The sequence below is a fragment of the Aureobasidium pullulans genome, assembly GCF_000721785.1.
Source record: "Aureobasidium pullulans EXF-150 unplaced genomic scaffold scaffold_10, whole genome shotgun sequence".
NCBI lineage: Eukaryota > Fungi > Ascomycota > Dothideomycetes > Dothideales > Saccotheciaceae > Aureobasidium > Aureobasidium pullulans.
In genome coordinates, this window is record NW_021941030.1 from 995,952 (window position 1) to 1,022,189 (window position 26,238).

The 26,238-nt window shown below is 51.2% G+C and overlaps 10 protein-coding genes across 10 annotated transcripts; 5 read left to right on the plus strand and 5 right to left on the minus strand.

Annotated features, from left to right (window-relative positions):
• Window positions 1–89: 89 nt before the first annotated feature.
• On the plus strand, window positions 90–4,926 carry M438DRAFT_346203 (uncharacterized protein). Its single transcript, XM_029905617.1, has 5 exons — window positions 90–244; window positions 379–549; window positions 611–3,222; window positions 3,274–3,422; window positions 3,474–4,926. The coding sequence occupies exons 1-5, from the start codon at window positions 189–191 to the stop codon at window positions 4,752–4,754; spliced, it is 4,269 nt and encodes a 1,422-aa protein (XP_029760323.1). The 5' UTR covers window positions 90–188; the 3' UTR covers window positions 4,755–4,926.
• Window positions 4,927–7,031: 2,105 nt separating this feature from the next.
• Window positions 7,032–7,384, plus strand: M438DRAFT_246651 (uncharacterized protein; the record flags this gene model as incomplete). The annotated part of the gene is made up of 2 exons (XM_029899595.1): window positions 7,032–7,085; window positions 7,157–7,384. Coding segments are annotated over 2 exons (282 nt in total), but the record flags the coding sequence as incomplete, so codon positions are not given.
• Window positions 7,385–7,771: 387 nt separating this feature from the next.
• Window positions 7,772–8,500, plus strand: M438DRAFT_28993 (uncharacterized protein). The gene has a single exon (XM_029901697.1). It carries the CDS (start codon window positions 7,988–7,990, stop codon window positions 8,381–8,383), a length of 396 nt encoding a protein of 131 aa, XP_029760325.1. The 5' UTR covers window positions 7,772–7,987; the 3' UTR covers window positions 8,384–8,500.
• Window positions 8,468–8,920, minus strand: M438DRAFT_28985 (uncharacterized protein). The gene has a single exon (XM_029901693.1). It carries the CDS (start codon window positions 8,814–8,816, stop codon window positions 8,553–8,555), a length of 264 nt encoding a protein of 87 aa, XP_029760326.1. The 5' UTR covers window positions 8,817–8,920; the 3' UTR covers window positions 8,468–8,552.
• Window positions 8,897–9,931, minus strand: M438DRAFT_29007 (uncharacterized protein). The gene is made up of 3 exons (XM_029901700.1): window positions 9,409–9,931; window positions 8,973–9,350; window positions 8,897–8,902 (listed from the first exon to the last, which is right to left on the minus strand). The coding sequence occupies exons 1-2, from the start codon at window positions 9,784–9,786 to the stop codon at window positions 9,048–9,050; spliced, it is 681 nt and encodes a 226-aa protein (XP_029760327.1). The 5' UTR covers window positions 9,787–9,931; the 3' UTR covers window positions 8,897–8,902; window positions 8,973–9,047.
• A 780-nt stretch (window positions 9,932–10,711) lies between these two features.
• On the minus strand, window positions 10,712–13,410 carry M438DRAFT_320119 (DUF221-domain-containing protein). The gene is made up of 3 exons (XM_029902865.1): window positions 11,535–13,410; window positions 10,918–11,482; window positions 10,712–10,867 (listed from the first exon to the last, which is right to left on the minus strand). Exons 1-3 carry the CDS (start codon window positions 13,393–13,395, stop codon window positions 10,780–10,782), a joined length of 2,514 nt encoding a protein of 837 aa, XP_029760328.1. The 5' UTR covers window positions 13,396–13,410; the 3' UTR covers window positions 10,712–10,779.
• A 1,348-nt stretch (window positions 13,411–14,758) lies between these two features.
• On the plus strand, window positions 14,759–15,727 carry M438DRAFT_274109 (AAA-domain-containing protein; the record flags this gene model as incomplete). Its single annotated transcript, XM_029900688.1, has 3 exons — window positions 14,759–14,856; window positions 14,908–15,256; window positions 15,311–15,727. The coding sequence occupies 3 exons, from the start codon at window positions 14,759–14,761 to the stop codon at window positions 15,725–15,727; spliced, it is 864 nt and encodes a 287-aa protein (XP_029760329.1).
• A 578-nt stretch (window positions 15,728–16,305) lies between these two features.
• M438DRAFT_335850 (uncharacterized protein) lies at window positions 16,306–17,526 on the minus strand (the record flags this gene model as incomplete). Its single annotated transcript, XM_029903841.1, has 1 exon — window positions 16,306–17,526. One exon carries the CDS (start codon window positions 17,524–17,526, stop codon window positions 16,306–16,308), a length of 1,221 nt encoding a protein of 406 aa, XP_029760330.1.
• A 605-nt stretch (window positions 17,527–18,131) lies between these two features.
• On the minus strand, window positions 18,132–20,882 carry M438DRAFT_406206 (uncharacterized protein). The gene is made up of 2 exons (XM_029909826.1): window positions 20,304–20,882; window positions 18,132–20,242 (listed from the first exon to the last, which is right to left on the minus strand). The coding sequence occupies exons 1-2, from the start codon at window positions 20,407–20,409 to the stop codon at window positions 18,399–18,401; spliced, it is 1,950 nt and encodes a 649-aa protein (XP_029760331.1). The 5' UTR covers window positions 20,410–20,882; the 3' UTR covers window positions 18,132–18,398.
• A 2,244-nt stretch (window positions 20,883–23,126) lies between these two features.
• On the plus strand, window positions 23,127–25,542 carry M438DRAFT_274360 (uncharacterized protein; the record flags this gene model as incomplete). Its single annotated transcript, XM_029900706.1, has 2 exons — window positions 23,127–23,312; window positions 23,365–25,542. The coding sequence occupies 2 exons, from the start codon at window positions 23,127–23,129 to the stop codon at window positions 25,540–25,542; spliced, it is 2,364 nt and encodes a 787-aa protein (XP_029760332.1).
• Window positions 25,543–26,238: the final 696 nt, after the last annotated feature.

A 26,238-nucleotide genomic window follows, 5' to 3' on the forward strand; every position in this document is an offset into this window, starting at 1 on the left:
GACATGGAAGCTTTAGGATGGTCAAAGCTCTTGGCGTCGTCTCGCCGTCGACGCGCATCGCGCACCGCCTCCCCATCGAGGAACACGCATCCACTCGCATATTCATCTCTAGATTTCCATCGAAATACTTCCACACCTGTCTTCATTCGTTGAATGACTGGTGCTGTGAATGCTCGGTCCTCAGACTTATGTCCCTAGCACAATTGCGAGATGGACCGCTCACTGAACGCAACACTGCCAAAGCGTGAGTTTAGATCTGCATCTTTCACGGGCGCAATTCACATCAATCTGTTCGCCTTCGCAATGCGAAAGCAGAAAGTCGCTCCGTTTCTGTTCCGGTCGTGTGGTTGTCGAGTTGTGCTGACTTGTCTTTCGCAGGGCATCGCTGACCAAGCGGGCTGCTCGCCTGCGCGCTTTGAACCAAATTACCCAATCCATCACCCAGCAGTGTGGTCTTTCCCCAGCACTCAACCTCGACTATGATTCTCTCCCCTCTCCACCACACACCCCTTCTGAAGATGCTCTTCTCGCTGCTGCCGACTTGACGAGGTTAGTAGCCATACACCTTTCGATCAGTTGTTCATGTCTCATTGAGTTCCTTTTTCTACAGAGGTCTTCGTTTCCAAGATTCTTTGTTGCCTTGCTCCTTAGACGCAATAGAACAGAACCCTGCAATTCAAGCTTTGGCTATCCGGAATACACCTGCTTCGACTGGACTTGGAATCACTAACGAGCAAGCCCACGAGTCGGCCTCTATTAATGATTCAGACGCTATCACAAACTCACCAGAAACTCTTGACCATCATGCTGCGGCGCAGTCCTCACGTGATGCCGGGCCAGTCAATCCTCCCGGCCGCGAAAGCCAAAGGCATCGTCCACGTACAGTTCACCTTCCACCCAAAGAAGTCCAGGAAGAGCGCTTCCGCGAAAAGCAACTGCGTCAGGAGGCCCGCCGGAGAGATGCTGCAGAAGTTGAGAAGCCTCAACCTGAAACCGCATCATCGCCAACATCTACCATCGGCGCTCCGTCTATGACAACACCTCTTCCGACCGGTCCATCGCCCCTAACCAGTACTGATGAAGATGTCGCATCTTCCAGCCAGACTGTGCCCAAGCCTACCAGCTTACAGCCCTCGCCCCAAGAAGCTCTGGCCAAGGAGCAGCACGACAAGTTGTTGCAATCACAGAAGGAAATCGCTTACCGTGAGGCTCTGGGACACGATGACGATTCTCCCGATGTTCAGTTGCGTCTCGAGCAGGAACAAGCGGCGAAGGCGACAAGGGACGCTACCATGAACGCAAAACCGACTGATGTGAAACTCACCGAAGCCATCGACACGACAGTAGCTGCCCGCGACGCAGCCCGCATTGCTGCCTCATTTTCTCACTCGGCGTCACCTTCTGATTCAGCATCAGATGCTTCCCATAAGAAACGCGCGCCAAGACCGTCACTCGTCAACATTATGCCCCCGAGAGATCCAGCACTTGCCAATGCTGTGGTAGAAACCTCGACCGTTATCACCGCTCCACCTGCCGCTCGTACTCAATCAACTTCTGAACTCAACGAATCGACTAGACCAACACTGTTTGGTTCAAAGCGCGCTCACACAACAGGGGATGTCCTCAAAGTTAAGACTGAGCCATCAGTCTCGAAGCGCCAACAAAGACCAGTTCAAGAGCAGCCGCAATCGCCGATCTCGCTAAGATGCTCAGCATTACTGAAAAGCGAAGGATACAACGCTCTCAAGGGGGCGTCTGCGGAGCTTTCCAAGGACTATCTGGAGCCACTTTATCGTATACAGGTCCATGAACCGCCCAACGGAAGACCTTTGCATGAGCTCTTGCAAAAGGCTAGCAAGGTCGTGACAACTACTGAACAGTTTGCTGGCTACCACGAGAGGCAGGATCAACGAATCCTGCGAAGAATTTACCAACTTCAGAATGCTAACCGCTGGTCTCTCAGGCAGATGGAGCCATGTGCGGAGCCGGCTGCACCCAAGATCCACATGGATCATCTCATGGCTGAAATGAAGTGGATGAGGACCGATTTCCGCCAAGAACGCAAAATCAAGAGAGCGACAGCCAAGTACCTGGCAGAACAATGTGCAGATTGGGTCATGGCTGATGGCGAAACACGTCAGTCGATGCAGATTCGAGTCAAATCGCTCGAAGCACTGCGTCAGGACACAGTGACACCACACTCACCTGCCGAGTCTAGCATTGCGAATGGTGACAGACACAGTCAAGGAGCCAAGTCTCCGCCCGGGTTGGACAATGACATCGAATCTGGCCTCGAAGACTTCGACATGCCGCTGACTCCACAGCATGCGACAGTGGTGCCTTCTTCCTTCTTCTCCGCCATCAACATGGATAAAGAAACCTTCCATCTCCAAGACAGCGAGGCTTTGCACAATGCTCTCGCTGAACTTCCACTCCTCAGACCCTTTGAAGAGGACAACACTCCTGTCAACTCAATTATTAAGCACTCTACTCCAGCTGTGTCGAAGTTCTGCACAGCGAAGATGATGATTGAAGTTGGTGGACCGTCGAGAAAGAGAAGCAGATATGACTACTCAGATGAGGATGAATCCATGGACGAAAGCTCATTGCCAGTGTCGAAGAGACTCCGCGCAAGCCACGACGATTCTGGACTACAACCGGAGCAGACAGACGTGGCGCTCTTTGAACCCGAGAACAAGCTTTTGCGGAGCAGATTGCATCAGAACACTGCCTTCAGACCTCCTTCAGAATTTCAGATGCCTTCTTCCCAATTCTACGAATTCAGAACGGCATCGCAATGGACGGAGGAGGACCAACAAGCTCTGCGTCGTCTCGCCAAAGAGTATTCGTTCAACTGGTCACTCATTGCAGACAGTCTATCACTACCATCCAAGTTCAACAGTGCGACCGACAGACGTACTCCATGGGAATGCTTCGAGCGGTGGGTGGAGCTGGAGAGTCTCCCCAATGAGATGCGCAAGACACTCTATTTCAAGACTTGGAACCAACGACTCGAAGGAGCGAATCGCAACAATGAAGCCAAGTACCAAGCACAGCTTGCGCAGCTTGCACAAACTCCAGGACAGCCTCCAGCTATTATGCGAAAGAAAACCACCCCGTTGAAGGTTGACAAACGTAGACAGAATCGATATCTTCATATGGTGGATGCGATGCGCAAGTTGGCTAGGAAGAGAGAGCAGCAGGCACATAAGCAATCAGAAGGTGAGCGTACTGAGCAATTGTTGATCCAAGCAAGACTGACGCTTCTACCAGCTCAAAAAGCGGCCCACATGCGAAAGCAGCACGAAAACGCAGCCCCAAAGAACGGCATCCCTACTCCTCAAGAATTCAGTAAATTGCGACAGGAACGGGATGTTCAGATTGCGGCTCGCCAGGAACGTTATCGTGAACAAATGCTACGGGTATGTCATGTATCAGCGACATCGCGAACCACATACTTACATCTTTTCCAGCAAGCTCAAATGCAACGCAATGGTCAAATGCCTAATCAGCAACCTCTTCCAAACGCCAATGCCCACAACCGGCCCGGACAAACACCTCAAGGGCAGCCTGGTGCACCTCAACAAGTTAATCATCAAGGCTTGCCGAACGGCCAGCATTCCAACGCTGCTGCTCAGAGTGGTGCTCATATCAATACGCCGCAAATGGGAATGCGCGGTGCCATACCACAAGCACAAATGCAACCTAATATGCGTCCCGTTGGCAACGGACAGGCAAACGGAACTCCAGAAAGCATGCAGCAGAGAGTGCTTGAGACACAAAAGGCCCATCAGTTGAAGATGGGTGCTCAACAATATCAGATGGCCCCGCCGAACCGTTCCAGTCCAGGCGGTATGCATCCGCCCAACGGGGTGATGGGTAGTCAGCCCGCAATGAATGGCATGCAGAATGTCCGTACTCCTGGCCAGCAAGTTCACAATCATCAGTCGACGTCCAACAGTAACGCTACTGGCTCTCCGCATATGCCTCCACCACCCACACCGTCGAGCCAATCTCAGCAACCTCAACAACTTGCTTCCGGTAACACCATCGCATCAATCAGCCATGGACTCCAGCTACAATTCCCTCAAGCTTCTGTGGAAAAGATTCAGGAGATGGCAAATGAACGTTTGAGACAGATCCATTATGGTCAGCAGCAGCAGCAGCAGCAGCAGCAGCAGCAGCAACAACAACAACAATCTCATCAGCAGGCGCGTCAAAGTGCTCTTAGTGCTGCCGCCGGTTCGCATGCTGTTAATTCAGTACCGAATGGTCCACCTGCTTACAGCCAAAACCAAGCAGCTTTCCACCAGAACAACGGCAATGGCAACGCGCAGCAGTACAACAATGGGAGCAACACTCCGGGCACCCCGGCTAACCCGAATGCTCAACAGTACGCTGCAAATATGCGACAACGCACTCTGGCACAGCAAAATCAAATACAACATCAAAACCAAAGCACTCCCGGCCAGAACCATAGCAGCCCACGTGTAGCGCAAGCCAATTCAGTACCTGGCATGGCAGCACCAAGTCCGAATATGACTCCTGCTCATCCATCGCAGAACATACCTTCGAACAGTCGAACGCCTACACCGCAGATGTCGAGAATGGGCAGCGGTCAGGGTGTCGTGGCTTCCTCGGTAACGCCTCAGCCAGTGCAGCAACAACAGACACCATCGGCAATGCAGCATCAGAGTCCTGTCATGCAGCAGGCTAGTCCAAGACCAGTCTCTGCCGGTACTGCGAGGCAGTAGTACAGCCCGCAGACTCCGTTGAGACAGTAAATCACTTGCGCTTCGCCCATGGTATATAAGATGGTTTGCTGCAGATTTTGCTTAGAAGCAGCAATGAGCGTGGATGGGAGAGAACGACCTAACGGTCCTTCCATGCGGACGTGCATGATAACATGGACATGAAACTATACAGCGCATCTTTGACCATTGTTGCATCCTCTTTTGGCTTTTGTTCTGTCCTCATCACTCTTACTCTTACTCTTCGTGTATAAAATTAAATCATGTTTCGTCGTAACAGTTGACCCGCGAACGACTTGCTTCCATCCGCGTGCGCCTCGAATGTGACTCGCGGCCACCTAGGAATGTATTTTTTTACCCTTCACGCCCTCGTAAGCGATCTACGCTTGATTTGGACTTGCGCTCGCATGTTGTCGCCTCGCTATCAGCCTGTCGTACGATGGTCCAACAAGCAAAATGCCGTAGATTATGATATTCTGGAAGCATGTAGAGATCTTATGGACCAGCACAGCCATGCGCGTGACTTACTGACTAAAGGACGGCCTTTGACACTACTGTCTGTTTTGCCGTACTCTAGAATGTTTCGATGATCAAAAGATCGCGCGATCTGAGCATACGGAGGTTGGCACAGGCCTCAACCGGCCGTTCTCTCTGAACCTTATCAGAAGTCGAACAGCAAAACCGACTGCGATCCGACGGAAACCGCTCCGAATACCTAGGTTTGGCAGCCATTGTATCCAAGACGGAGTAGAAAGGCCGCATGCTCGATGTAAGGACATGCCGATGAACCGTGGCATGTACCTATGCCAGACAGCACGACCAAAAGAACATGTGCAGTTCGTATGCTGAAATGAGGAGACGAGAAACTCGAAACTGCAGAACGGCTAGAGGGGCAGGGCGCGAGGTACAATGTCTATTGTCTTAGTCCCCTGCACCTCGTGCAGGAACAGGAGGCTCAAGAGGGCTCTGGGTCCGATGAGCCTCCAAACGGTGCATTGGCTTGGCACGATACTCGAGCGCTTTCAGAGAATAGGGTCGACTGGGCGGAAAAAAATGCACGGTATCCTCGAGATGAAAAGGGTCGCCCGCGGAGAGATGCTGGTTCTCATGCTCTTAGTAGAGACTTCTCTGGCGTAGCAAGAGTCGTACATCTTACTCGTACAACTACTCGCGTGACAAAGTCTAGCAATTGCTATTGAACGGGGAGCAAACTCCGACACCAGACCTGGATCTTGACATGGATCGTCGATCATAGAGTTAACACGGCTAGTGACCTAACTGATACGGTGGATTATTGCGACAATCGCCGTGACTCCCAGAGTTGAGCTTGTCAGCTCCGAGTGTCTTGCTGTTGGAGATCCGTGCTCGCTGATTGTTTAAGAGTAGCTCACCTGTACTGCGTACAGTGTACGAGTAAACGACATGGATCTCGAGATGGAGTACAGAGTCAAACGGAGCGATCATGGCCATCGTCGCTGTCAGTGCGCAAACGTGCTAAGGGCCAGAGCATCGGCGGGGCTGACTCCGCTAGAGTCATGGACGGAAACACGGGAGGTCCCAGTGAAGAGTACTCAACGGAGATGGGCTCCTTCACACCACTGCAGCAGGGAGGAAGCTCCGATCGATCCACATCTCAAAACTCGCAACACCTAAGAAAAGGCTAGCCTTATGGGTAAAGCGAAGCGATGGGCTTTATACATGATAGTGTTTCTACGTCTCCTTCCTCCCTGATTCTTGGTTTCCCATCTTCCCAATTTTACTCCTGCAGTCCTATATGCATGCCCCATTTTCGCGACTTTACGTTACCAATTTGAGATCGTACTGCCTCCGCTGCCTCTCATCAAAGCGATTGACTCTTTTCTTCTCGGAAACCAGGGGACGCAGAACCTCGACGTCAAAATGAACATTGCAGCTATGCTTGAGCCCGTTCACAAGGCGCCTTGTGCGACCATGTCGCCAGTCTCTACCTCGCCGTCACAGCAACGTCTGCCTTCACTAATGCACGCGACATCACAACATGCACAACTGCCCGGCCGCGCGTCGAGGCCGTTACCATCAATGTCAGCACTACCACCACTGTCATCTCTGCATCCGTCGCCATCACCACCGCACCAAGTCCATCACATTGACTCTGGATCATCGACCGGCTCATATGTAAACGCACCCATCCAGCAGCGACCTCTGTCAGCCAAACATCACGAACGCCAACACAGCACCGACAACAGTACAAGGAGAGATTCATCGGCATCTTCTTCGCACATTGGTGCTACACCACGTCACAGAGGCAAACAGACAAAAGCCGCGTGCATCCCCTGTCGCAAGCGTAAATCAAAGGTACTGCTTTCCCTGCTTTCCCCCCATCATGATATTTCAACACAAGACTGACAACATCTTCTCCAACACAGTGCGATGGAATCAGACCTTCTTGCAAATCCTGCGTCGGCAAAACCACCCCCTGCGAATACAGCGTCAACCCAGGCGTCACCCAACAACAAGCCGTCAAGAATCAGCTAGACGCCTACAAGCATGTCCTCAATCTTCTGAGGCAAGGAAACGAAGCCGAGTGTGAAGTCTTGATCAAACAGCTGAAAGCCCATGAGCTTTTGGCAGACGCCGTAGGAAACATTATGCAGGAACAGATCTTGGCGAGCGGGAGCAGTCGACCTGGTCTTTGAAGCCGAAGGCTTGTAAACAACATGCATCAAGACACGGCTGGTGAAGAAAGCGAGAGTATTATTTCCGGTGAGAAAGATGTTCCAGTCGGTCACACGAACATGCACGTATACCCCGCGGATTGCGGGCATATGCCCATGATGAGCAGCGAACTCTCAGTAGAGGTTGCTGTAATGGATCAAGAGATCAACAGGATCAGAAGAGGCGAGCAGGCAAATAGCCCTTGATGACTTAAGTGGGGAGGGGCGTCTTGCTTACTGTACATGCGATAAGAGATATGCCGAGCAAAAGTCTTGCTGGGCATCATAATTGTAAATATAAATCGACGGGGCATTGATCCTCAATACTTTACCTCCTTCCTTTTCCGTGTAATCACCTCGATTTTTCAAGCAATGCCTGTGTATCATTACGTGGGTTCATACGGACAGAATCGTCCAGGATTTTCGCCATCTCCATCGTGGTAGCAAGGATCTGATATGATCACTGACGACATATGCTGGAGTAGGCTCCGCCCCTATGGCGTTTGTCTTGAGGTCCATGTATATCTGCGAACCCTATAGCCCATGATGAGGCTCAAACAAACATTCAGCGTAGCCTCTTTGTCAATTCTGCCTTTTAGGCCCAAGTTGAGCCATAGCCGCATGCCTCAGATCGACGTCCTGCAGGTTCGAAAGACGGCGTCAAAATGCCATGAGCTGCACGCTACCGCAGTCAGGTCCGTCATGCATGAGCCACCGAGCGGGATCGTATTGCGCTTGACTGGATCCGGCCTCCAGATACTGTATATCTTAGGGTGGGTGTTCGGACCTTGTCCATGCATGTATAATTTTGACGGCAAGGAGATACTTCCCACTCTCGACTTCGGTTCGAGGGAAGACCTGCATGTAGAGGACACATGTAAAGTATGTGCTTCTTTGGCACACGCGGTCCAGCACCAAGCGAGAAATAAAGAAATATGATACGGAATATGGAACAATATTTCCGTCATTCCTTTACCAGAAGTTCCAAGGTCGCGGGCTATTGCGCAAGGTATATCGACTTGTCTTCTTGCTAGTGCGCTAAGGAGCCGATGTGTTGGCCCCGTGTCGATGATATCGCCGGTATCGCCAGGTTATATCCGCGGGTAAGTCATGACGCCGTATGAATCGAAGCTTTCAAAATGGACGCAACGCCATCACTCGCAACCAAGACTCTTACCACGACGACAACGACGAGGAAGATAATGTGCTGGTTGCGCCTGATCTTGTCTCGTTCCCTGGAGCTCCATTCGTGTTTTTGGGATGGTATCGACGTGCGATGATATGATGTTTCATGTACTTCCAAGCTCTTGAAAATGGCGAGGCGTGGTCGGAACCTCCCTCCTTTTTGCGTGTGTTGACCATCTCCAGGCATCCACAATCAGAGAAAAACAGCCAGTAATCCTTGGGTGGTTATGGTGCGTAGCGTAGAGGTCAATCAGACTAGGTGTGTGGTATTCACTGCGACGAGCCTAGACAGTTGGTCAGAACTCAACAGCCCAGAGTCGAAGGATACCGCATGTATACTCACCCTACGCACAGTATTCGTTTTTGTGATCAGGTTCTACCCCAATTGGTGTTTGAGGGCAGACTCGGGGCGTGCAGGCTAAAATGTCACCAGATCCTCAGACTTGTGCCTGGACGTCCACTTCTTCTGGATAGCCATGACAATCTCGCCCAGGTCTCCAGGCCTTCTCAGGTCTTGAAGGATGAGCTCACGTTCTTCAGGCTCGGCGTCTCTGACCAGTTGCAACACGACACCATAACCCTCAAGCCGCCTCTTTGTGACCATTTGACTCGACACTCCCTCCTCGGCTGAATACTGACAGGATCTCCTCTTGGTAATACAGCTCGTACACGAAGGACGTTTGCCATCACACTGTTTGAGAAACGACAAACCAAGGTCAGTCTCCGAATGTGTATAATGAGAAGGCGAAGCAGAGAAGATGCCAAGGAGGGAACCATACCTTTGCTTTCCGCTTTCGACATGCCGAGCAGGCTGCTTTTATGATCCTCTTTGGTTTCGTTGCATCATCACTTTGCTCAGACTCTAGTTTTTGATGTGGTTCCTCGGCTGTTTGCTGCTCCGGGGTACCCAACTCGGTCGGCCATTGGGAGCGTGTTGCCGAAGAGACTGGATGAACCGAATCCGCTGGTGTGAAATCGAATTCTGATCTAGAGATGGCATCGGCCACGGAAAAAGAGCTCGAAGGAGATGCCGATTGTGACGCTGGAGATGTGGCTTCGCGAGGTGTTGGGGGTAGCAAAGTCGACAATAACGAGGGCTGGGACTCGCGTCTGGGATTGGATCGAATGGGAGCCTCAAGAAATTTCGCAACGTCCATTTTCGGCTCGTGAATCAAGTCATGACGATACGGAGGAGCTCGTTTTTAGTGAGTTCGCACCCCACAACGAATCCTCACCAAAAAGTGCGAACCGACTAAAAAGCAGCTCCTCCGTAATGCAGAGGAGAGAACAGACTGAATTCATGGAGGCGGCTCCGCTGATATCCCAATCCCGATTTGCCCACCCCCAAGGGAACGCGATTTACATGTTTGCCCTCTTGCAGGGATGGGACTCCACAAAGCGGGTCATCGTGACGAAAACTATCCCGCGGAGCCACTTAACCGAAGCCTCACAATCCTTCCCAAAGTGACATGCTATCCACAAAACAACACCTTGCCTTTGAGTGGTTGATCTCAGCAATAACCAGACAAATGAACTCGTATGAGGTTAAGAGTCTGGAGAGCTCCTCTTCGGCGTGCGAAGACCACAATCTGGCAATCTCGCCGCCAATTCCTGTAGGCTATGGGCTCTTTGGTGTAACGCGACAAGCGAGTGCATACTGCATACCCGGCGTCTACGATCTTCCCGCTTGCGGTCTAGACAGTCCAAAGTCGCGCCAATCCACGTGAACTTATCAGCCGCAGCTCTCGATTTCCCCCTCAATCTGCTCGTAAATCGATAGGCGTCGCCTTCGCATGGCACCTACATCGTGCATTTGTCTGTCCCATCCATCCCCGATGGAATCGTCTCCGCGGCATTCGTATTTTGAAATTGGAATACAGTCCAGCATGAGCTCTGTCCCCGTCTTTAGGAAGGTGCAATGGCCTATCGCATGTCAACATACGTGTACGCTATCTGAAATATACCTCAATCGTGCTGTATACAAGGAGAGGCTGGAAATGGGTACCTGTAACTTAGGAGTAACCACACTCGTAGAAGCGCGAGAGGTAGAGTACAGGCTTCTGGCGCCACAGCACGCATGATCTTGGAATGGTTTTGTATGTTCAAAAGACTACATATATGTACAAATGGGTATCGATTAAAAAAAAAAGCTAAGCAATCTCGTCGCCAGGAGGATTATGGGTGGCTCTGTTGTTGTTGTTGTGTGCTATTATGTCTGCGATCCAAACCTTTTCGAGACTATCGTGAGGTCAGCTGTATTCATTATAGATCGAGGGCATATAACTTACGGAGAAATAAGGCTAGGGTTAACAAAGCGCATGCCGCGTTCCCGCGACTCATCAACTGTCTGACCATGGTTGGCCTCTCGTTCGTAACGGTGATGGTCATCGGAGTCGGATCCTTGGAGTTCTGCCGATTCATAATCGGCATGCTCAGCTCTTCTGACACTCTTGAGGGCAATAAATTCCATCAAGGGTTTGTAAGTTCGTCCGTAAACGTAAAAGAACCAGACACTCCCAACGACGAGAGGAACCAACATGACACTTCTTAGCAGGGCCTTCTTGAGGGCAAGCTGGCCACCGACGGTGATCTGGAAGAGAATAATACCAATCTGAACACGATCACAGATCATAACCCAGCTCTTGCCAGTGGAATGCTGGCGATGGTCCATGGCATAGAGTAGCTGGTACTTGTAAACAAAGCTACCAATGACGAAGTAGACTAGACCGGAAAGAATGACTTTCCAGCTGTCTCGCAAGACACTGTAGACGACGCAAATGATAAAGATAAGTAATGTCTGGGGGAGGTACAGGCCGTAGCTGAAGCGTGGAGGTTGAATGAGTTCGGCGTAGTCTGTTGAGCAGTTAGTTCATGGAGAGTGGAGTAAAGTGACAAGTATCAGTACCTCTAGGTGTCTTGGCTCCCATGAGACCAATAGGATACAAAGCCATGGTTCCAAATTCCAGAAGCCTAAACGGAATCAGACCAAGGCCTTGAAGAATGATGAAGTTTGTGTAGAAAGCGAGTAGCCTTTGCAGAGAAGAGGCAAGAGTCCATGCGAACCTGGTCGTGTCTCTGAGGTTCTTTCCGATGTCTTTGTATTTATCGTAGAAGTTGGAGGCGGTTCCTAGGATGGTAAAGACAATGAAGAAGTTGAAGAAGGTGAAGAAGAAGTTCTTGGAGATGACGGAGAGCTCAACGTCGCCTTGAGAGGTCATGCCTTGGCAATTGGAGAGCCAGTCGTACAGATAGGGCACGATGGCATTGAGCAGAGTGACGGCGATGGTGGGAAGTTGGTTGGTGACAAGAGACTGAACCAAGGGATGCGAGTCGAGAAGTTCGGCAAACGAGGGGAAGAACTCGCGAATGGTGTCGGTGTTCAAGAAGGTGGCGATGGGGACAAATGTAACAGACCAGAAGATGGTCAGCAGCAAGATGAAGGCAGTGATGGACCAGGAGCGGAACATGCGACTTCTCCTACTAAGATAAGTATTGGTCCATACAATGTCGGCAGGGGCGGGGCTGGGATTGGCGAGCAACTGTAAGGGCGAAGGATCGAGGACGGCTTGACAGGCCATTTGGGAAGCAGCAACCGTGTCCATGGTGACAAAGGCCAGAGGGACGGGCTCAAAGTCCTTGTTGCGCAAATCGCGGATCTCGGCATCTATTACGCGCAGCTTCTCCTCGTAGTAGTCAATTGCATCGACCTGACGGCTACGCAAGTTGAAGCGGCCGAAGTAGATCTTGGCTTTTGGGCGGACTCTGGCGTAGGGAGTCTGAGCCGGCATCGAGTCGCCGGAGCGGAGCAGGCGGCGATGCTCTTCGTCGTCGTGCTCGTCGTCTTCAGGATCGACAGACGGGCCGGGTGGCACAGGCTGAGCAATCGGCAGAGCTTCCAGATTACGCTCAATGGAGCGTTGACCTTGGTAAACCGTATAGGCCTCTTCGAGGCGACGGAGGTAATCATTCCTCTTGACAATGTGTTGGTCCAATTCAGCCCATTGGCGACACAGCAAGACGCTCTCGACATTGCCGATTCCAAGCTCTTGGATAAAGTCCTTAATCTTCTCCTCGGATTGTAACTCGGGTGGAATGCCCGACAGACGAATGGTGCGGTCGGTGATGGTGGTCTGACTGCCGAGGTATTCTTGGCGTACTTCAATAATGTTGCGCGTTTCGGATGTGATGAGGTATAGGGCCAGGGCAGTAAAGACATAGGCAAAGACAGGGTACATCCACAGGTAGTCGGTTTCGACCTCGGGCATCCACGGCGCTGAGTGGTTTAGGGGCATCCATGAATCGCTCCTTTTTCGGAGCTCGTAGTCGAAGTCGTAGTCGGGTACAAAGGGTAGTGTCGAGTTCTTTTGCTTCTCGTCATCGTCGGGGTAGCTGTCGTGTACGGGCTTGATGACGACCAGCGAGAAGAAGAGCGTGATGGAGAGGAACTTGATGGCCAGTTTGAAGAAACGAAGAAAGACGTAGGCATCCAGACCAGCCGAAGCGAGCACTTGTTGTTCGGTGATGCGCCATAAGGGCAACATCCATCCCAGAAGACTGTTGGGCAGTTCCGGTAGAGACGAAGAGGCATCCTTGGACTTCTTCCTCGCCGCGTACAAGCCGCTCCAGCGCGGCCGCAACACACAGAAAGTGAAAAAGGCGAAGACTCCTAACGCAACCGAAAGTTCGATTTGAAGCGTTGTCGGTCGCTGTTTCCCCATGATGTTGTTGGGGTCATCCTTCGCTCCAAAGGTAGAAAAGTCGACCATTGCTGCTGCTGGTGCAGAGTGTAAACAATGGAAAGCAGGAAGACTGCACTTTCTCCAGAAACATGCCCAAAATCAGGCGTCATCGTACACCGCCAGATGACGCTAGCCCTTTCGGCAAAAGCCCACGATTGGCCCATTCACCGCCGCCGACGCCGAGACCCCTTCCTTTCTCATTTGGCTTTCTGACCTTGAAACACTCCTCCCATCGTGGTCCATGACCGCCGTTTGCTGGGTAAAATTCTGTACACCGCAGTAGGATGGCCAATCTATTGACAATGGCCTCGACATTCTTTTGAGTGCACTCAATACATCTGTGTGACGTCTCTCTCTGGTCAGGGGTTTGATCTCGTAGCTTCAGTCCGACGCATTGCAGTGTGTAAAGTTGATAAATACTCAACTTCAGCTGTCGACTTCCAGCACGTTTTTATAGGTGCCGCACACGTACGGCTGCCCTGAATGCTTCAAGATATGCTCTCATCGAATCAGGGTATCCTATGAAAGAAGGTAGGAGACTGCGCGTGAACTTGATAAAGTTTCTTTGTCGTAACTTCGAAGGTTGTCAAGGAAGGCACGACTCCCATTTTCGAAAGCAACTTATGTATGAAAACAACAGCCGCTACTGGCTACCTTCTGGCCTCCATCGCCATCTCTGAGCTTTGCCCTCTTCTTTTTGCACTCCTTCTCTTCTCTCAACACAAAACATGAACGAACTCCACGTCGAACTGCGTCTCAAAGATATCGATGATGATGAAGCCTACATTCCACGCTCTGAAGTACGATCCATATTTGATAGTCGCTTGTACCCTTCGCTCTACTCACACTATTCAGATCGAAGATGCTTTCCACGCTTTCTTGACCAATGACTACATACACCCGGTCAACGAGGGCGAAGAGCTTGTTTTCAGTATGCACATATGAATCTGGCCACAATGATTCGCGTACTGATTTCTCAAGACAACTTCGAATACCACGCTTACGTTAACTCAGTCCGAGTCACTGGCACTGATGTCGCACCGAAGAACCTAGCTGGCTGCTTCCTACCCTCCAAGGTCCAGCTCGAGATCCACGCTTACGACCTCAACATCCAAGACACGCTCTCCCCTACTGCTGCCTTTGGGACCTCAGCGGACGCCAAAGCGAAGATAATCAGTATACCTCACGAATCCCTTGACAAGGTTTGGGAAAAGTATGCTGCATGCTTGCTTACCGAGTCGGCGTTGCACTGCTGATCTCAGTGTGACAGTCTAAAGTTCGACGAGACTCAGAACATCAATCTGGAACAGATCCTTAGCTCGGTCGTCCGCACGGGTATGTCGGCATCTTCGTTCTGCAGGTCGCGTGCTGCTAACATACACGAACAGTCATGTTGTTGCATCATGCAAATGGCCTCCAGGCCGCTATGAACATCAATCGGTTGATGCTCTTCCATGGTCCTCCGGGGTGCGGCAAATCAACACTTTGGTATCCACAGGAACATCACATACACCTGCGATGCCACTAACTTTAGAGTAGTCGCGCACTTGCCCACAAGTTGGTCATTAGGCTCGGTCGAACGTTCAGAAGCGGTAAACTGTTCGAGATCAACACACAAGACCTCCTAAGCAAGTTCTACAGCGAGAGCGGCAAGCTGGTTTCAGACATGTTTGATAAGATACTCAGGATTGCACAGGATGAAAAGGAGCTCGTCTGCGTTCTCATTGACGAGATTGAGAGCATAGCCGCCTCACGTCAGGCATCGACCAGGAACGGCGAATGCGCGGATACCGTTCGTGCGACCAATCAGCTTCTTACTGCCCTCGACCGTATTCGATGCAAGCCAAACATTGTCGTCTTCTGCACTAGCAATCTTCTCGAGTCTATTGTAAGCTTCACTCGATTTTACCAGACTGAAAGGTGCCTCTGCTGATCATATCAGGACACGGCCTTCCTCGATCGTTTATACGATGCCATCCCCGTCCCACCTCCCTGCGCAAGCGCCGTCTACACTATCCTGAGCAACATCCTCAACTCTTTGATCGACGCTGGAGCAATCACCTACAAACTCGAAACCCAGACTCCCGAGGAAGATTCAGACTTCGTCCCCATTAATGCTATGATCGAAGGGCAAACACGCCTACCAGACCACGGACAACTGCTCCTCCTGCAGGCCACATATCCAAACACCCCCGGCCCCCTTCTCAAAGCCGTGGCCGACACCTGCGCGGGCTTCAGCGGAAGGAAGCTGTCGAAGCTCCCATTTTTGGCAATCACAAAGTACACTCGCCGACAGTGTAACATCTTTGACGCAATCAAGGCTCTTGGGATCGCCATCAAGCAGGAATTGGTGCATTGACAGTGTTCTACGACTCCCGATACGCATCACACACGAAAGGAGAGGACAGCCCTTGTCACTGTCTCCCAGCTTTGCCTCTGCTACAGATAATGCCAGTCGAAAACTCGCTCAGACTCTTTCGCTCTCAAGCTCTGTTCGTAGCTCATAGCATCCAGCACTTAAGATAACTTCAATCGCATATCAATTCCGAGTCTGAGTCTTCATAGGATGCTCCGTCGATCCTTACATTTCAGGGAAAAACAAGCAAATGTTGAAACATTGGGAAGCTCCATCGGTTCGAAGGACGATACGCAAACGTTTAGATCAGTGGTTGAGAATAAATGCATTGTTGACACCCTCACTGCAGCACATTTTATATGGCATCATCCTCCAACCCCTTCAGGATAACAAGACACCCGATAGACGCCACTGCTGCATCGTTGTTCCAGACAAGAATAGTAAACAAAGAGATGGAAGAAAGGGTACCCAAAGAAGTATGCGAGAATGTTAGAAGAAGAGCGAGAAAGATAGATGGAAAAGAGAAATAGGACAGATGACAAGATTGAGAAAGCGTGGAATAATTTGAAGGCATCCGAGTGTTATTGCTTGTATCTTGCAACGTCGTCGATGGCAAAGGAGAAAGCAGAACCTCCGGTCTGTGTACCAGCGGGACTTCGAGGGCTTAGAGGCAGTGCGAAAAGATCATCTTCATCTGCAAGTGAATCACTTCTCGGTAACGATGAAGGGACGGAATCTGCAGAAGGGGCCTTGAACTCGACGGGCGGTTCGGTAACGGCGAATGCATTCAGTGACGCCATGCTGTTTCCGGCCTGTTGTTGTCGTTGCTGCGCGAGGATCGACTCCGGTGGTAGTTGTGATGCTATTCTTCGTTGTGGTTGAGGTGTCGTTGTTCCTGACTCGGACGGATGTTGGGCAGATTTTGCAGAAAGCGTGCTTGGGTCAGGTAGACCGTGTAGCGCGGCGAAGGTGTTGAAGTTGACGGCGACATCTGAGCCTTCGGGACTTAAAGGGTTGGAGTCGTGCTTGGAGGCTTCGGTGTCGAGCTTGAGTCCCTTGAGCTTCTCTAGTAAAGGACCTCGACCGGGACTGCGCGGGCTGGCTGGGCTAGGTAGTCCGAGGTTCAACGTGTCGGACGGGGTTGTAGTTGCAATCTTCAGGCCGTGTGGCTTTGTGCGTACGCCGAAGTTGGACTCGATCCAGTCGCGCTCTTGCATGGCCATGGACAGAGCGACGCCCTCAGGGCTGTACTGTTCTTCGTGTTGGATCTCCTGCTTGAGTACCTGCAAACGCTTCTTTGCCCATACCGTGTGTAGCACACCCTTCTTGCCAGCCTGGCGAGCCGAGGCACCTAGTTCAGGAGGGAAGATGGCGGGTAACGGATGCGTGCGCCAGACAATCTTCTCCTCCCCCTGATGCTCCGACTGTAGCGTCAAGGTAACGGTACCTGGCACGCGCTCAACCACCGACAGCAGGAAGTACAGACGGTGCAAGCCTTCCCGTGAGCCATCCGTGGCATTGGCATTGAGCACGGCAGCCTTCTTGCCCTCCCAGCTAACAGTCCATTGACCTGGGATGTGTTTGGTTTGTTCGTCGTCCTCCCATTCGACCATCAAGATCTTTGTCCCGCTCCTCTTGTCGCCAGCAGGTTTCTCGAATTCAAAGCGGGCGAGGGCATTTCCAGATGTCAGCGACGGCGATTCGACGTCGTCATAGTCCGGAGTCAATGGCGTGTGCATGCTGCTGTTGGCGAAGAAGGTGCCTTGGGTAGCGATGGGCGGAGGCTGCTGCGGGCCCGACATGATGGTGGGTGAGAAAGTATTAGGAAGGAACTAGGTACGGAGAGGCAGGCGTAGAATTTGCAGCAATTGTCTATCTATGCAGGCCGAGATTAGTCGTCGTCTGGCTAGCTGCAGAGTGCTGGCTAGTCGAGCACTATCAAAGACAGCCGTGTCTACTAGTGATGCACACTTGAAGCTTCGGAATAGCTGTCAGGAGCGCGTCGGCGTCTTGTGCATTTTGCTGTTGGACTTTGTCGTCAAGGATGGCGACTTGGGTATTGCATCTTGCAGAAGGAGCCATCTATCCAATACGGCGCAATCTGAGCTCCATCTCACCTGCCAATGCTGTTGGTGCAATGATCTGCATCATCGCTTCCTCCGGCCCGCTAAAAATAGCCACTTCCCTTCTCCGCTGTCTTCCGCCTGCCGTCTGCGCTTCCCGAATCCCGCCCTTCGTTTTTGCCTGCTGCATCTCCACTCACCACCACTCACGCGAAGCTCGTCTTATCGCTCTTGCATTTCATCATGAAGAATCGATCTCATCGATTTTGTTCCTGTTTAGCCTTTGTAAATTCTGCCCAGAGCTATAAAGTAGAATGCTTGGACTGCCAAGCTCGTTTATGTTCCTTCATACGAGACGACCATGTCAGGCAGAATGACATGCCTTCGACCGGCTGCGGGTATAACTGCCATGAGAGAATCAAAGGAAAGAAAAACAAAACAAAACACACTTTGTTCCATTACATGTGTTGCACCGCTCTGATGCGGCGACCGGGGTGTATCGTGACTTCGTGAACAATCCGCCATATGTACAAATATTAAAAGGGGAAAGTTACCAGACCAGGACAAACAGGGGGACTCATCACACCGTCAAGGTGGATGAAAAGGGAGTTTCAGATCAACAGAAAGTCCCATTCCTTCTGCCTCATCACGTCTCGCCAGGAGACGTTCTGGTAGCTTCCGATGGCTGCTTCACTGTCGACCAGCAGCCAGACATCCTTGAAAAGCTCGCGAACACGACCGAAGGAGCCAAAGCTGGCTGCCTCGCCCAAGCGCGAACAGCGTTCTTCAAACATGCTGCGGAAAGACGACGTCGGCAAAGATACTGATCCAACTACGAGCAATGGCCAGACCAGTGAACGGTCGTGGCCTTCCGGTCCAGCCGGGATGTACTCCATGACATTGCAGAATGCGCTGACCAAGCTGGTCACATTATGATCGTCGAGTCTGAAGCCAGGCACGAGTGAGCAAAGGTAGATGCGCGCGGCGTACATAAAAGCCGCTGTCACATTGATACTAAGTTGCTTGGGCTTGATGGCTCCAGTACCGGAAAAGGCGCTCTTCACTGCACCGGGTCCTGGTTCACAGTAGCCAATGCTATGTCCAAGAATCTTGACATAGTCGCAAAGCACCAGATCATCCATGCCTTCAAGCTTGTGAGCTTCAAGGCAAGCAATCTCCGAGATCAAGAACATGATGTTGTCATCGCAACCCATGAGTTCCGACAAGCCAGCGCTACCTTTGCCAATGTTGAGGTCACGATATGTGTCGGCAAATCGCGGATAGCGTCCAAGCATAGTCGCTCCAAGAATATCGATCCAAGCCGTGAGGGCCATGTTGAAAGGAGGACGCGACACATCACCACATTGCATCGCTGCTATGACAGTAGTCGGAAGTTCAAGGCGATCGACAAGGTCGGAAGCAGCCTGGAAGTGTTGATGCCACGGTATGTCGGGGATCGTATCCGTCGCTCGACCTACAGAGCACTGGAAAAATATCATGCCCAGAGTGGCTTCAAGGATTTGAGCATGGTTCTTGTCTTCGTTCAACGCCGCGCATAGTTCGGATATCGCTGCATAGCGATGTCGCAGAATGTGCTCGTCGATCTCTTCTGAAGGAACGTCCTCGGTGGATTTCTTATGGAGACCTGACACGCTCAAGCAACAATGCAGATAGCTTTTGTTGGTCTCAAGTGCAGGCAAGATGATGTCTGAGCGAGTGGAACTGTGCTGGTTGGCATCGAGGATGGGGAAGATGAGTTTCGAAACCTTTTGGATGAAATGGTTGAGCAGAGGTTTGTCGGCTTCGTCTACCTCGATGACGGTCTCATGATTTGGTGCAGTTTTTCCATGCGGCAAGTCGAAAAACTCGAAGTTGACAGGCTCCTCTGTGAATGATTCTTGTTGCATCTCGAAGTAATCTTGTTGCACCCAGCTTTCCGGAGCGAAGCCATGACAGCTTGATCCCATTGGCGGTGGTTGAAAGGTACTGAATGTGGAGATGGTCGAGTCGCGTCGAGTGGGGACATCGTTAATGAAGATTTGGCGTTCAGTCTTGATGTCAACTTCATAAGGGGAGAACATGGGGTACGGAGGATGCGACAGGAGTGCCTCTGGCGGGGGAAGAGCAAAATAACCTTCGGGCGAGACTTGCGTAAAGTTGATCTCTGGAGCAAAAGGTGTACAGACAGAGGGCGTTCGTGATGAAGGCTTCGAATCTGAACCAGTCTCGGTTTTGCAGAGACTTGGAGGAGGAGTGCTTGCATCTTTGGCCTTCTTTGCAGTTTGTGTCAACTTGATTCTGTCTTTGACCAACTCTTTCTGTTCTGCACGCTTGGCAGTGTTGCTCCACCACATGGGACGTTTGTAAACACATTGGACACCCAGATGAGTGCATGCTTTGCAACCGGGCTTTCCCTCGTCACACTTCTTTCTGCGAAGACGGCAAGTGTAACAGCCTGTAGATCCGGGGTCAGTATGGGCCGTGCTCAATCTAGGCACAGAATGGTATCAACGTACCTGTACGTGAACGGCGATGCATCTTTGAGGCATTCGACTTTGCATCTTTTGAGGCAGCCATCTTGGTGTTAGATTTGGAGTTTGCTGGAGTGATTGACGACGACATCTTTGATCTATATGTACAGCAGATGATGAGGCAACCCAATCAAGGATAAAGGTTGATCGAGGGCTGGTAGGGGACCAGAGGACTGGGAGAGAATGTAGTGGCGTAAAACCGGTTCGTGATTAAATGATAGCGCAAAAGGAGCCTGGACCAGCCTGGCTAGTGAGGAGAGGGAAAGGGGACAAAAAGAAGAGAGAAAAGTGTATTAAGTCGTCCTGCGATTGCTGGCTATGGTCAAGTGCAAGAGGAGACAAGTACCTTATATGCCCAAACCTGGAAGAATGGCACCAAATATCACCGCATCTATTCTTAGACTGCTCAACAATGTGGGTTAAGAGTACTGTCCAGAACAAGAGCTAATCATGCGATATGCAGGGCATCAACGATTGCGATTGGTTATCTGCATTCATGTGGCACGGGACCGACATGGGCCGAGTCAGTGGAGGTGAACAGATCGGCTAACACTATTCTTGTGCGCCATCAGGAGCCATGCTTGTCGGACAAGACAGTGACATGGTGCGCTGAGCCGCATTGTCGTACAACGTGATGCACATGCAGTCTGGTTATTGCCGGAAGAATTGACGAATCTTGGGGATCTCGGATGAGATCTTGAATGCCCAATCGAATCCTAAAGACTCACCCTCGGTTTTTTGTTCGTTGAGTGGTTCAAAGAAATAGTAAATCGTCGTTAAGGGCCCTTGACATAGGTTTATCCACTCGTCAACCAATAAGAAAGGCCTCAAGACTGGAGGGTGAAGATGCAGGTTAAAGTTCAACTTGACAGCTCGAGTCGAGGGACTTGCGAGATGATCCCCGCTCGCAATGAGCCGCAAGAACTCAACGTCAAAGCGTCGGCAAATGTTTGGGCTTCATCGCTGAGAAGTGGAGATGTCGAGAGGCCTGATCAACGCTGCATATCGTCCGCATAGATGTCCCGAGTTCTGTGCCTCATTACCTATATGATGAAAAGTGCGTCCAGGTTGGTTGTACACTGAGAAATTCGGTATTCTGGTCATTCTTCTGGCATTTTAGCAGATGGCGGTGTATGGTGATACCATCGAGGCGCATGAGATCTTCACCATGGACCATGGCTCTGTGTTCAATTCGCTCGGGGTCTTGGTTTTGCAAACTTTGCCGATCTGCCCACGCGCTTGGCTGGCATGACCCCATGAGGAAACTGGAATGAGTGGTTGGGGTTTGCTGACGGATGTGATGAACCTGGAGGCATGTGCAGCAGCTCGCTGTGATTGATGTGCTGTTCGCGCCAAAGCCGAGCGCGGTCAGCCAATCAGATGGGGCAGCTAGCGGCATCGGCCCGTCAGAAGAATCGAACCCTGTTTTTGGCTGACGACACGGCATGCGATTGCTGACTCTGCTGCGGCACACTCATTTATTCAACGACCACCATGCAGGAACCTCAGTGTCTCATGCGTTAGGATTCCGATATCATATGTGACTTGCCTCCATTGGTGCTGCTTTTCCGACGTCTTGGTTCAACTCGAGGTTCCGTCGAGAATGGCCCTTTGAAATCAGTCCTTGCGAACAAGGAGTTTGCATACGGCTGCGTGGTGCCGGCCAGAGTTCTATCGTTTGAGCGGCCGTGAAGTTCCAGTCTACTCGGGCGGCTCGCTGAGTCCAATAATTCACCATTCAGCATTGAAAATCCCGGCTTCGTGCCTCTATTGGTTTCCAGTGCTCAGGTCTGGCTTTAGCCATCGAGTCACGCGCACTTCCCCGTCCAAGGCTCGGCCATTCGCAGACCAATTCGTTTCAATCATTTTCTCGGGGCTCAAGATTAGTCTTGCGACTGGAGAGGTCCTACGTAGCGAGGTATGTTGGCCAGACTCGCTCGAAGTGTTTGACTGCATTGAGAGACAGCAGAATATGCTTCATGACAGAGCCTGTTCGCTGCAGGTTCACCGCTCGTGTTGAGGCCACACCAGATGTGTGCTTTCTCCTTCCCCCTTGCATTGTGACCATGTGCGACGCTTACCAGGTTCTTGCGACAGCGTGATCGCTGCAGTGTTTGCTGTATGGGAGCACCTTATACATATTGCTTCTGCACGTGTGGCGGGGTGTTCTACGCGACTGGTCTCGAAATCCAAGACTGCTCAGGTTGCACGGCATATGTCTCATTTCATGGCTAGCTATTCCGATGCAGGCCACAATTGACTTATCTATTCTTCGCTCAGCCAAAAACTTGACCAAGATTATGGAGCCAATCAATCGTTGCATGTACGCGCATATGCGACCTAAATCCCTATCACTCCCACCACAAGATGGCTCGCTGCAGGTTCAATGGCGTCCAATGGATAACATCAGATCCGAAACCGGCCTAGGATAGGTGTGTAATCTATCCATCTGCAGGCACTTGGCCAACCGCTCCAATTCCATTGACGCCTATTAATCCCGCTACGATGGCTGGTCACACTGAGGGGACGCACACAGGAGGATACGGGAAAGTGTACCTCCCATTCACGCAACGGCTATCTCTACAAAAGCCTTCCATATTGCTACCGCGCGAAGACCCGAACTTCAGTCTCGCCGTCGTCTTCGTGTCACGAACCGCACGCTATAGAATATCTCACTGGCAACGGTGTCAACTGTCGTTTCATCTGGATTTTGCTTGACGTTTGGTTCTTACCCTTTGCTTTGTTCGTCATGGTAGGTGAAATGCATTCTTCCGGATCCAAGACATTGGCTGACGAGTCAAGCTGGCCATGACACACGCCGTTCACGTGGGTGTTCAGGGTTCACAGCCTCAGACACTCAGAACACCCTTCTCGACCCCATCCAAGACATCTTATGCTCGACCTATCTCTGAAGCCACTGAAATATATGAGACTGATGTGGATGACGATGAGAGTTTGTTCGAAGAAAACTCTCCAAAGCCTAGCTTCGACTCAGTGAGTGATTCACGGATCTTCACGCTCCATCTTGACACTAATCACGGCACAGTTTGACAGCAGACGACGGAGTCAAACCACTGTTTCCTCATTTGAGGAGGCTTTGACCCCTCGTTCTGATATACAGTTTGAACGTAGCGGCCCATTCACAGTCTATGGAAAGCCTGTAGAAGGGCCAAAAGGCCCACACTTGTTCCGTGCTTCCCAGTCTTCTGCCGAGTTTGCTTTCGATTACGCTTTGCAAATGTCTCCACTATTTCCAAAGACCATGGAATTGCCGCCACAAGCCACTATTGCTTCGCCTCAAGAGTTCGCCTTCTCACCTCAAGATCTATATGTTCCAGGTCTTGATGCAGTACTCCAATCTCCTTCGCCCTATAGTATCGAGAGATGGACAACCGAGGATGTCTTAAATTGGATGCTCGAGACTGGGCTACCTCACGAGGTTGTCGACAAGTTCGAGAAGCATGACATTAACGGAACAATCTTGGTAGAGCTTGAGTTTGAGAATCTGAAGGAACTGGAAATCGAGTCTTTTGGCAAACGCCATCAACTTTGGAACGCTATACAGAATCTGAAAGGTGGTGAGAGAGGCCCAAGTCCTGTGCCAACACCATTCCAGGATATCTCCCGCCCTCCGACCAACATCAGATCCAAATCAGATGGGGACATTCCTAGAGAAGCATTACCTGCTCTTTCTCTGGAAGACGATATGACACCAGTCACTCCCGTCCGCCATAAGAAACGACGTGGTCGGAAGAATCGCCATCATGACGATGTCATCACACCTGCAGAGTCGGTCTCGATTGTCGCCATCGAACAGCTAATGCCCAGAGAACACAACTGCCCCAAAGGCGAGAATTGTCCCAAGTGGCGCAAACAACAAAGACTCTTTGCTCGTATTCGAGATCAGCAAGGCTGGCCGATCAGTCCGGATCGTGGAGGTCAAATATTGATTACAGGCGATCCCGGTAACGCAGCTACTGCTTACAAAGTATTGGAAAACGTACACCGTCACCAAGAGGCTTCGCCTTCGACGGGAGTTGCGACTCGACCGGTTTCGGAGAACATGCCGCCTTCGATCGTCGCTTCCTCTGATCTCCTTGGACCCGGACAACTCCCCGCGTTCGCACTTCACGAGAACATGCTTTCTCAACTCCAGAGCCGGGATCCTCAGGAGAACGTCAAGCAATTCCTCAACTTCCAACATGTAGGTCAGGCGCAGGTTGAGGCACCGCCGACTCCTCCTCTCGATACCTTTCCCGGCAATGCCTTTGAGATGTTCCCACGGCTTCATCAACAAGCATATCCTTCTCTTCAACGTCCTTCCCTGACACAGGAACCACATGAGAATCTCAAGCATCTGCCCAAGCTTGCTATTCCTCGCTCTGCCAGTGCCAACCCTTGGCTAGGCATGCCCAACGTCTTCTCGCCTGCCGAGACAATCATGTCTCCTTGCCGCAGTGCAGCCGCCTCGCCTGGAGGCCATCAAATCTATCGCCATGGCACTCCTGCGTCTGAGATGGACGTTCCCGTCACGGCAGTCCCCCTGGGTCCTATCTCTCGTGACACCAGCCAATCGGTTCCACCCAATATGCAATACCGAGAGCACACGCGCACCGAATTCCGTCGCCAGCCCTCCCACCAACTGCCCGCTCTTGACGAGAATGCCGTGTTCTCACCCACGACCGCCATCCAGCGATCCCCGTCCAAACTGATTCACGTCGTCGACAAGGCTAAGCAAAAGGAGATGAAGAAAGCCCACATGCAAGCTACCTACGGCACTGATGTCTCACATGCTGGTTATATGAAGAAACGCAAGACAAAGCTTCTGCGTCATGAGTGGCAGAACGCGCATTTCCGTCTCCATGGCACGCAGCTCGCTATGCACGAGAGCAATCGACTCTCCGCCCTCATGCTCGACAGCATCGACGTTGACGACTATAGCGTTGCTTGTGCATCCACGCCTTCCAATAACAAGATTACAGCTGCCCTCAAAAACCTCAAGCTCGGCGACAAGAAGAAAGACCTCGACTCCGCTGCCGCTTTCTCTTTCCAGCTCGTGCCCAGTGGCAACGACAGAGTCAAGTTGGCACATGGCAAGACCCACCACTTCGCTGTTACCAACAGCAACGAGCGCATCGACTGGATGAGAGAGCTCATGCTTGCCAAAGCGCTTCGCCAGAAGCATAGTGGCTTCGAGGTCGAGCACAATGGCGAGAAAGCATGAACACCTATACGACCAGCTCATCAGCAACGAATACCATCAATGAAAAGAACAAAAAAGACTGACATACTTTGATACCCCCACGGCTCGTTCTTCAGGTTTTCTTTATTTCAGGTGTGCAACTCCTCTCACCTATCTTTATATCAGGGGAAAAGTCGGGAATGAACTGAACGAGCACGATACTACTCACGATTTCCTCCATCTTCAAGGCAGAAAAGTGTTGTCTCCTACTGTCGTTGTATTCTTCTCCCGAGCAGATTAGTTTATAGGGTATATAGCGTTACCATAGCATCAGATAGCTTCAAAGTTTAATACACATCCATCCAAACGAACATTTCATCTTGCTTCACACACCATTGAGCTTGTGCGTCTAAAGGAATCGTCCATGCAGCTCCAAAAGAACGACTGTTTTCTATCCACCAAGCAACTTCTTGACATCATCATTCCGTCCGTCATGGCTCTTGGTATTCATTTCAGTTTCACATCATCACATCGGAAAACTCTATCGTATACTGCAAAGCACGAGATATCCTGGCATACCTCATGCGAAGCGTGTCTACCAGGGTCGCCCCCACAAACAAGTATTGCACGAACTTTCCTTTCCTTTCCACCAACCACGGATCCAAGAATAATCATTGGAACTACTGTACCCAGCCTAGAGCCGAAAGCGTAACAGTTCGAGGTATCCTTGACCTTTGG

Excerpts from the sequence above, each read along its gene's own strand:
- M438DRAFT_346203 (XM_029905617.1), top strand. The coding sequence starts at position 189 with ATGTCCCTAGCACAATTGCGAGATGGACCGCTCACTGAACGCAACACT. Across the intron at positions 245-378 it reads GAACGCAACACTGCCAAAGC|GGCATCGCTGACCAAGCGGG; the intron begins GTGAGTTTAGAT and ends TGTCTTTCGCAG. Across the intron at positions 550-610 it reads GCTGCTGCCGACTTGACGAG|AGGTCTTCGTTTCCAAGATT; the intron begins GTTAGTAGCCAT and ends CTTTTTCTACAG.
- M438DRAFT_28993 (XM_029901697.1), top strand. The coding sequence starts at position 7,988 with ATGATGAGGCTCAAACAAACATTCAGCGTAGCCTCTTTGTCAATTCTG.
- M438DRAFT_28985 (XM_029901693.1), bottom strand. The coding sequence starts at position 8,816 with ATGCCTGGAGATGGTCAACACACGCAAAAAGGAGGGAGGTTCCGACCA.
- M438DRAFT_29007 (XM_029901700.1), bottom strand. The coding sequence starts at position 9,786 with ATGGACGTTGCGAAATTTCTTGAGGCTCCCATTCGATCCAATCCCAGA. Across the intron at positions 9,351-9,408 it reads GTCGAAAGCGGAAAGCAAAG|ACTGACCTTGGTTTGTCGTT; the intron begins GTATGGTTCCCT and ends ACACATTCGGAG.
- M438DRAFT_320119 (XM_029902865.1), bottom strand. The coding sequence starts at position 13,395 with ATGGTCGACTTTTCTACCTTTGGAGCGAAGGATGACCCCAACAACATC. Across the intron at positions 11,483-11,534 it reads GGGAGCCAAGACACCTAGAG|ACTACGCCGAACTCATTCAA; the intron begins GTACTGATACTT and ends ACTGCTCAACAG. Across the intron at positions 10,868-10,917 it reads AACCCTAGCCTTATTTCTCC|TCTCGAAAAGGTTTGGATCG; the intron begins GTAAGTTATATG and ends ACCTCACGATAG.
- M438DRAFT_406206 (XM_029909826.1), bottom strand. The coding sequence starts at position 20,409 with ATGTCGTCGTCAATCACTCCAGCAAACTCCAAATCTAACACCAAGATG. Across the intron at positions 20,243-20,303 it reads GCATCGCCGTTCACGTACAG|GCTGTTACACTTGCCGTCTT; the intron begins GTACGTTGATAC and ends CCGGATCTACAG.